The sequence below is a fragment of the Oxyura jamaicensis genome, chromosome 2 (genome assembly GCF_011077185.1).
Source record: "Oxyura jamaicensis isolate SHBP4307 breed ruddy duck chromosome 2, BPBGC_Ojam_1.0, whole genome shotgun sequence".
NCBI lineage: Eukaryota > Metazoa > Chordata > Aves > Anseriformes > Anatidae > Oxyura > Oxyura jamaicensis.
Genome location: NC_048894.1, coordinates 887,441 through 896,139, shown reverse-complemented (window position 1 = coordinate 896,139; position 8,699 = coordinate 887,441). Strand labels below are relative to the sequence as shown.

General features: G+C 54.6%; 1 protein-coding gene across 7 annotated transcripts in view; it reads left to right on the top strand.

Moving 5' to 3' along the window:
* Nucleotides 1-346: 346 nt before the first annotated feature.
* The window catches only part of DHX30 (DExH-box helicase 30), a 33,605-nt gene continuing 25,252 nt past the window's right edge, over nt 347-8,699 (top strand). Inside the window, exons 1-2 of one of the 7 annotated variants that reach the window (XM_035319737.1) lie at nt 347-445; nt 3,905-3,958. In XM_035319737.1, coding sequence (XP_035175628.1) covers nt 3,928-3,958 — 31 coding nt within the window. In that variant the 5' untranslated portion in view covers nt 347-445; nt 3,905-3,927. Of the gene's footprint in view, nt 446-1,073; nt 1,247-2,960; nt 2,982-3,904; nt 3,959-7,115; nt 7,342-8,699 lie in introns of those variants that run through there. The other 6 variants (XM_035319738.1, XM_035319739.1, XM_035319740.1 and 3 more) reach the window with 6 other exon arrangements.

Sequence of the window (8,699 nt, the reverse complement as noted above, 5' to 3'; positions counted from 1 at the left end):
TCTGAGATTCCGGGATTCTGCGATTCCGTTTCACGGGGTGACTGCTCACAATAAGCCCCGGGCAGTACAGGGGGCAGACAGCGCTCCTCGCGGCCCTCACTGAGATTACTGAGGTGAAACCCTGAGGTGAGCCCCTGAGGTGAGACCCACCCCCGTGCCCAGCACAGGAGCCCCCTTTCCCTTCCCGCCCCGCCGGGCGGGCGCCTGAAGGCCGCAGGCCTCGGGCTCCATCCGTTGCCATGGCAACAGGCCCCGCCCCCCCGGGCCTCGCGCTCCCCGCCGCGGGAGGCGAGGGGCCAGGTTCACATCCTGGCGCGGCGGCGGAAGAGACGGCGGGCCCGGCGGGCGGCGCCCCGGAAGCGCCTCGCGGAGGCTCCTGGGAGTTGTAGTCCTGGAGCGGCGGCGGACCGGCGCCAGAGAGTTGGCGGCGAGGAGGAGGAGGTCGGTGGCGGGGAGCGGGGCCGCGCCGCTCCCACCGGCGGGACCGGGAAGAACGGGGCGGGGAGGGGGGCCGCGGACCGGGATCCGAGGCCCGGGAAGGGGAGAGGAGAGAGGGGGCCGGGCCCGCGGCCTGCGGCGGGGAAGGAGCCGGGGGGATGGCTGCCAGGCGGGGCCGCCGCCGGGGCCCGGCGGGGCCGAGCGGGGGCTGGGGGGGCACCGGAGGGGGCCGAGGGGGGCGTGGAGCCCACCGGGGGGGGCAGCCTCAGCCCCGGGGGGGCGGACTAAGGAGGGGGCGGCGGGGCCGGGCCGGGAGAGTGAGGGGGGCGCCGGCCTGGGGGGGGCCTGAGGGGGCGGCCCCGGCCTCGGGGGGAGCCGGGCCGGCCTCGGGAGGGTGCCGGGGGGGGGGCCGCGGGAGCCCGGCTCCTTTTGTTCCCCCCCCGGGGGCTGTGCCCCGTGCAGCCCGGACGCCGCCGGTCCCGGCGTGGGGCTGCTGTGGGGCACGGGTGGCGGTGCCCCTCGGTCCGGTGCCCCGTGTCGTCCGGGTCCCGGCGGCGTCACGCGTGGAACCGTTCTGTTCCACGGCCCTCGCGAGGGCGGCGGGGCTGCCCGGGTAGCCCCCGAAGGAAGTTCCGAGGGAAGCCCGGCCGCTAATGCTTTCTTGGTCCCCTTTCCAGCAGCAGGAGCCCCGCAGGATAGGACTGGTAAAGAGAGATTTCTTGCACGCATCCCACGCGCCTTTGGCCCGAGTGGCAGAAAGGCAAAGTGCCTCGCTTTGCGTGGATCCCCATGTAGGTGACCCTTGAAAGTGAACGATACGTAAGGCGATGTAATTTCTCCTTTGTTCTCATGACAAAGCACTTGGGGCAATACCTCAGTGCGTGCTGCTGGAATGTCAGGAGGTGATAACCAGAAGTTCTGTGTGGCGGACGTGATTTCTCCTCACACGTGCGTGTAGCAGTTCTCAAGTGCATCAAAGAAGCCCAACAAAGACCTAATTCCCGGGCCTTTGAGATTTTATCTAAGTCTCCAGCGCCAGATTCACTGGGTTCATGCCCTGCCTTTGCAGTAGGGGCGCTAAGTCTGTCACTACCAAGCTTTTAGTGTCTCTTATACCCCTGGGTTTCCAGTACTTTGCCAAGCGTGAGGCGCGGAGGCGCTCTGCCTTCTGATAGTGTCACTGCACGTGGTTGATTCTCATCCCAAATTGCCTCGTCCGTAAGAGTCCCGTGTCGTCATATTCCCCTTCTTCCTAAATCCAGTGTCCTTTGACGCCCACATCTCCCACCTGCCCTGGGGCCTAACAGAACGTATTTTGAGCTTTCCGGAGTCGTCTTCTTTCAGTGATGCTCGTGCGTCCCCTTCGTGGCAGTGCATGGCGAAGCAGTGTCCGTAGTGGGACACCTCTTTTTGGTGTCAGGGTCTTCGGCAGCCCCAAAAGGCTGGGATTTCCACCTGGCTGCTGGCTCTGCTAAAACTGATGGTTCCTCATGTGAGATCCCACGCGTTCGGATCCACCGGATCTGGTCCTGAGTAATCTAGGGATGACGCTGTGGTCTCTTCATAACCGATACCTTAAATCCAAGCTCTCTTTGACCGTGTTCCTTCAAGATGTGCAAGCTTTAGGTACTTGAACGCCTCCATGCAATTTACAAGGCGTTTCTCATCAGCAGGGTTCTGTTCCTGCACCTCGCCTGGACCGTTCCATCTCTCCGTGCCTTTATTCTCCTCCACGTCCCGTCCCCGCTCCCATCCGGGCTGCCGCCAGCTCTTTGAGGCTGTTCCTGGTTGCCCACTAACTGTCCCCACCTCGACTGGAGATCTGCTGCTTGTCAGTGGGGCTCTCAGTTGTTGGTCTCGTAAGCTCAGCCGTGTAGGGTTTTGTTATTTTTTTTCTCAGTCTTGAAGAGAAATGACCACTTTCTTCAACTTCATCTTGTGCTTATTTTTGGAAGTGCCACTTTGCCCTCCCTGGTGCAGGTGAGCCGTTCTTCGTTCTCTTTTCCGCTAATCCGTGCTCCGTAGGTGAGCCTTGCTCTTCCTCTGAACGGCACGTTGCCCCAGAACACTCTTGTAGACCAATTTCCCTGTTGTTTTTTTTTTTTTCCCCCCCGTGTTCTTTGGAAGGGGCTTAGTCCACCTGCAGGCAAATGGCTTCCCCAGTTTTGTCGTGCTTAGAAATCTGGGAGGAAGATTTTGCCTTGTGACTTAGATCCAGGAACACGTTGTGGTGTTCATCGTTCTTCTGGTTGCCTTTCTCCGATGACTTCAGAGTGTTCGAAGACTTGGTTTTCTGTGTTGGAATATCGTCGGACTCGATTTATCAGGAATACTGTCGGCTTTAAGACGGTTTGTACCCAGCCTGAGATGGTCCCTGCGTGAAGGGGACGTGGAGGTGTGTGGCTGCTCTTCACACCTGCAGTTTGCATTCCTCCTGTATGGTTGGATGCTTCAGCCTTGAGAATCTCGTTTGAGCCCCACAGCAGAGCTTTCTGACTGAGCGGTGCAGCGAGTTACTTGCGCTGTTTTCTTCAGCCACCTTGATAATTACTACAGCATGTAACGACTTTTAATTTTTAAACAGGCCAAATAACTGTGTTTTTGATTCAGCCATTGGAAAAGGACAAGGCGCAGACGTGTCAGGAAAAGCAGGTTTGGCTTCGTGTGCCTGTAGGGAGCTGACTTGCTGGAGGTGTTCTGAAAGCCGGGCCGTTTTAGGCCTCGTTTGCTGTCGCTGAAGGAAACGCTAATTTTGTCGTTAGTTTTGCTGAAGGCAAAAGCAAATCACGTGAAAGCATCATACTTGTAGGAAACGAGTTGTGCACATAGGAGTAGTGTGGGTAGTTAATGTTAGCTCTGTGTAAGTGAGGACCCTCACCGATCCGACCTGTCCGTTCAAAAATCCTCGTTAATTCTCATTAACGTTCTCTGTTAACAAGAACGCCCAAAATGTCTTCAATATTGGGCATGCCAGATGCAAAAACCCCAAACCAAGCTGTTTGTTTTCATTTTTTCTCTTACTTAAGTAAAAGTGATTTTAACAAGAAAACAAAATAGAAAATTCAATGTAATTTCAGTAATGAAGATTACCAAAAGTACGCGTCTGTCTTTGCTTGTTTTGCTTTAAGGAGAGGAGAAATGATGGCCGTGGTCTCCCTCTCGGTGGCGTTCAGACTTAAAAAGGTTTAAGAAACTCTGCCTAAGCCAGCATCATCGAGCAGACAAAGCACTTCCAAAACCTCAACCTGCCCTTTGGGTGCAGAGCAGCCAGTTACAACAGGATAGCAAACAGTACGTGATTCAAACGAGGCAGGCGGGATAGAAACACCGAGGTGAAATTTGTTGGGGACTGTCGGCTTAGTTTTGTGCTCCAGACAGCTACTTTCACAAGTTCTAGGCGCTTTAAGCATCTCAAAGGAAAGATGAATTCTAACTTCCTGTTCCTTTCTGCTACTCTTGCTTTCCTAGGAATCATCGCTTTCTGCCGCGATGGAGATGTTCTCACTGAATTCCCTTAAAGGTAAGCACCTGAGGCAATCTTACGAATGAACTATATTTTTTTTTTCTTTGTTTAGAGATTTAACACTATGGCAGACTCCTCAAGAAAGTACTTTCTAAAGAAACAGTCCTGTCCTTCTCTCTGCTGGATAAACGAGAGGTTTGCCCTGCGTGTGTCTTTGTCAGGCTTCCTTCTCAACGCCTTAGGGACAGAAAAGGAAGTAGATGTGAATTTACCTGGGCTAGGAATAGGTGCGTAACACACGATGCTGAATTTTGGTTGTGACAGGCTTTTTCTCCGAGGGGAGCCCGGCCTGCACAACTTTCAGCTTGCTTGGTGTGAGGCTTGTAACAGTTGTAACAACAACAGTAGTTGTTGCGGCCTACCTAACTGAGTTCTGCCCTGGTTAGTGTAGCGCGTGAGTAAGTTCCTTGCCCGAAGCTTGGGGCAGGCCAGCCAAGTGTTAGAGAATTCCCGGTAGAGGACAGATTCTGGAAAGGGGAAGGCCCTGTTGTGCCACCCAGTAAACAACAGCGTAGACCTGGGGGAAGAAAGCTAAATAGGGAACTATTTAGCTCTCAGTAAGGGCTTTTTTTTGCCGCCTTAATTTTATCCTCCTACTCATAGCTGCCACGTTTTGTACCAATTCAGTGAGTGATTTCTCCCTAGTGTTTGCATACTTCAAATATTTGTCAACTGTTATCATGTCCTTATTTTCCTGTCATTGCTTTGCCAACCTCTTCATCTATTTTTTTTTGAGAAATCCCTTCATTCACTGGCTGTTCTTGTTTGTTTTCTTTTGTTGTTCTTTTCTGAATTCTGTTACTTGACCTTAAAATAAGGAGCATAGCATGGAATAAAATACTCCGGACATGGCCGATCCGGTGACGGATCGCTGCCTCCCGTCTCGGGGAAGTAATGCTTCTGCTTTAGTGCTCGGGGAACACGAGTGTACCAGCCGTTCTTGTAACGCTGCCATGCTCATCAAGTGAGTCACCAGTGTTTGTGGGTTCCATATTTAAAACAAAAATTCCCATAATGCTTGATATATCCAGGGCGTTAATTAGGTTTGAAGTAATTTTAGTTGGAAATAAAAAGCCTCTGACCTGTCAAATAAAGCGTGACCTGAGCTGGAGCCTGAGAGAGGAGGAACTTTCCTGAGAGGGCTAGTGGTTTGTCATGGCCAGGCTGGGTTTGGGACTCTGGATGCTGTAACACTTCTGCTCTGGGGGAAAAGGAAGCCTTTAAAGTAACGTGGTTCGTTAATGCGCTTCTGCACGGTGCTGCAGCCTTTGCAAAGGCTTGGCTAGAGAAGATGAATTAACCACAGCTCATCGAAGTGAGCCTGAACTGGCAAAGCCTGGGAGGATGGCTTTAAGTGATGACTTACATGCTGTTTAACTCTCATCTCTGCAAAATAAAGGTACTTGGATTGAATTTACGCAATCTGTGACTTCTGGAATTTTTTAATAAATTGAGTCTTAGTTATTTTTTCTGTGCTCACAAGATAATTTTCGTATCACTCACAGTGACAAACCACTAGCCCTGCTCGTGTCTAACTTTCCGTGTACCACCACACTGTCTCTCAGCATCTCCCAGGTCTCTCCTTCCCACTGTGTGTTTCCAAGATTTTCCCAGACATGTGCTTTATTCATGTTTCCTTTTGCTTGTTTTGATTTTAATCATTGTGTTCTCCAGCCATGGTTTATCTCTATAGGGCTCTTGTTCTTTTTACTTTTTTTTTTGTGTGCCTCTTCAAGATAAAGCTTTGTGTTTGTTTGTTTTTACAAACTGCACACAGACAAATCACTAGCAAACTTACAGAGGTTCTGAGATGTAGATCGGAAAATGCAAATTTGTATAATATTTTTTTTTCAAATGTTCACGTATGTATGCACTTCCAAAGATATACCTCATACAGGGTTTTGTGTGATAACTTTCCACTTCTTGAACCTCTTCTTGAGGAGTACAAGCTTTGTAGAGCTTGTGTTGAGGTATGTTAGTCCTTTTGTGGTTTTCTGGGGATTTCTTTTTCTGATTTAAAAAAACAAAAAACAACAACAAAACTTTTTTCATCATGATATTTAAACAACTATTCATGTGAAATTTTTGGCTTACACACAAACTATTCACTGAGTAATGAGGCATTTAACATAGAAAGGATGTCCTGCTGTAAAGAAGCACACAGCCTAATGGTGTGCAGCTGTATGTTGCAGCCAGGGATGATAACATGTATATACAAACTTAATATATAGATAATTTGGACTTTTTTTTAAAAATATAAAAAGGCATAAAGTGCCCTAAGTCACTCGTACAGAACCGAACAGGAGGGGAAAGTGTGTGAGAAGGGAAAGGCACTGCGGTCTTGCCATGTAACTGCCTCAAACATTTTGGTGTTTATCTCAACGCTAGAAAATGGTATTCTGTAAGCAGGCTTCATTTTTAGTAACAAACACACCTGGACACGAATTGCACAACCTGCACGTGAGTGAGGGTGCAGATGGGGTGCTCGTGTGGATGAAAACAAGTGAGAAATCCGTGCAACTTTCAGGCTCCAGGGGAGCTTCTGAGTTTCCCCTTCTCAATTGTTCTGGTTTTATGAAGGCAATCGGAAAGATTGCTTTGCCTGTTGGTGGAATTGTGTGCAGGAGGGAAGCCCCGGGGTAGCCAGAATCACAGCCAGAGCTGCTGAACTCTGTGTGGAGCAGCTCGGGAGCGGTTCGTGAGGAGGGATGGATGGCCGTGTGTGTCGGCAGAGCCATCGCCAGGCGCTCGGACCTCGGAGCCGATGCCTCATTCCTCTGGGGGCAAGTTTCTCGGGGTGTGTGCGAAGCCATCCTTTTTATTTTTATTTTTTGTGATATCTCCAAAATGCTCCTAAACCCCTTTGAGGCGCCCTGCGTCCGTCTGGCGCCGAGTATCTGTGAAGCAAACAGATTCGTGCTCGGCAGGAGCCGGGACACGGCCAGCCGCTCCCCGCGAGGAGCCCGTTTTTTTTTTTTTTTTCTTTTTTTTTGGTCCTTTTTCTCCTACTTTTCCCTCATTTTTTTTTTTTTTTTTTTTTTCCCTCAGCGCCGGGTCCTCCCCGCCTGAGGTACCTTGGGGGGGCGCTGTGGCGGGGAGGCGGCGCCCGGGGCCCGGCTCGGCCCGGCCCGGCCCAGCCGCTGCCTCTGCCCCGAAGCCGGCACCGGGCGGCCTCAAGATGGCGGCGCTGGGGCTGCTGCTGCAGGCGGCGGCGGGCTGCGGTTCGGCCGGGCCGCTGCGCCTCTGCCGCCGTTACCGGGGGGCTCGGGGGCTTTGCAGCCGCCTGCCGGCGCCCGAGAGCTCCGAAGAGGCCCGGCAGGAGGAGGAGGAGCCGCAACTGGCGGCGCGCGGCGAGGGGGAGGACGCCGCCATGGGGATGGGTGAGGCGGGGGCGGCGGGGAGCGGGCAGGGCAAAGACGGGGAACCGGGCCGAGCCGGGCCGGGTTAAACGCAGCCGAACCGGGCCGAGCAGAGCTGAACCGGGCTGAGAAGCACGTAGCGGAAGGGAGGAGCGAGCCCCGCTGCCCGGTGCTGGGAGGAGGCGGCGGCGTGTGCGCGCCCACGTCCCTCCCGCCCCCCTCCTGCAGCCGGGCCCTGGCGGCGAGCACCGGGGGGCTCGGCGGGCAGCGGCGAGGCCTGCGGGGCCCCGGCCCGGGCCGGGATGCGCGGTAAGGGAGAGGAGCCGGGGGGCTGCGGCGGGGTCTGCACTCACGGCTGCAACGCCGCCGCCTCAGGTACCGGGGCCGGGGGGCGGGGGGGGGGGGGTTGGAGGCGGCGGGGGCCGGGGCCGGGCCCTTTGTGGCGGCCGCGCCCTTTGTTGGCGGCCGGGCAGAGCCGGGGCTGCCCGCGGGGCCTCTCAAGGTCGCGGCTCCGGAGCCGGGCCCGGCCGTGGGGGCACCCGCCGGGGTTCCCGGAGAGCCCCCCGGGCTCGAGAGGGCCGCGGGGCCGCGATCGGCCTACAAAGGGCCCGGCCCCGCACCGCCGGGTTCAGGAGGGAATCCTCGCTCTTTTTAAACACGCCCGTGTTCACGAGTGGGCTCTGACGCCTCGCGTGGGCACCTCGCATCCCTGAGGGTACCCAGCACGAAGCGGCTTTGTGCGGGGCCCGCTGCTTGTGGGGTTCCACCCGTGTTCCCATCTCGGCTCTGCCCCCCCTGCCGCCTCCTGGGGTCCCATCTTCCCCCTGGGAAATGTGTTTATCGTGCATTAAAGGTGCTGCTTTCTTTTTTCTTCCCTCCCTCCGTGTTCTGTGCTTCCCTCCCACCCCCAGCACTTACTATTTATTTGTAATTTTCTCTCTAGTTCCTAGATTCTTTGGGCTCTCAGTTCCCTTTTCCTTTCAGAAGCTTTCCCGAGCTTTACCCCATGGTTCAGTCACTCTCCAGTTGCGTTCATGCTGTTTGATGAAGCAAATGAACTTATTTCTGAAGTAAATGCTGAAGCGCCCCGAGTTGTTTAATGGCTTCGTTCAGGTGTTGCCTGAGAAAAGCAGAGAACCACGTTTTTTCCCCCTTTTGTGCTACAACCCTCAGCACTCTTGCGGACATCCATTGTCAGAGGGTGCTCGAGGGCTTCGTCCTGGGGTTTCATCTCCCTCCCATGGCTGCGGTGCGTTCCCTGAGGTCCCCTGGAGCCCAGGGGCAGCACCGAGGGTGGATCTGCTGGGACTGGCCTCGTCCTGCTGCTCCGTGCGTGGGGAGTTTGGGGACGGCAGAAGGTGCGCTCCAGATAAGCAAAT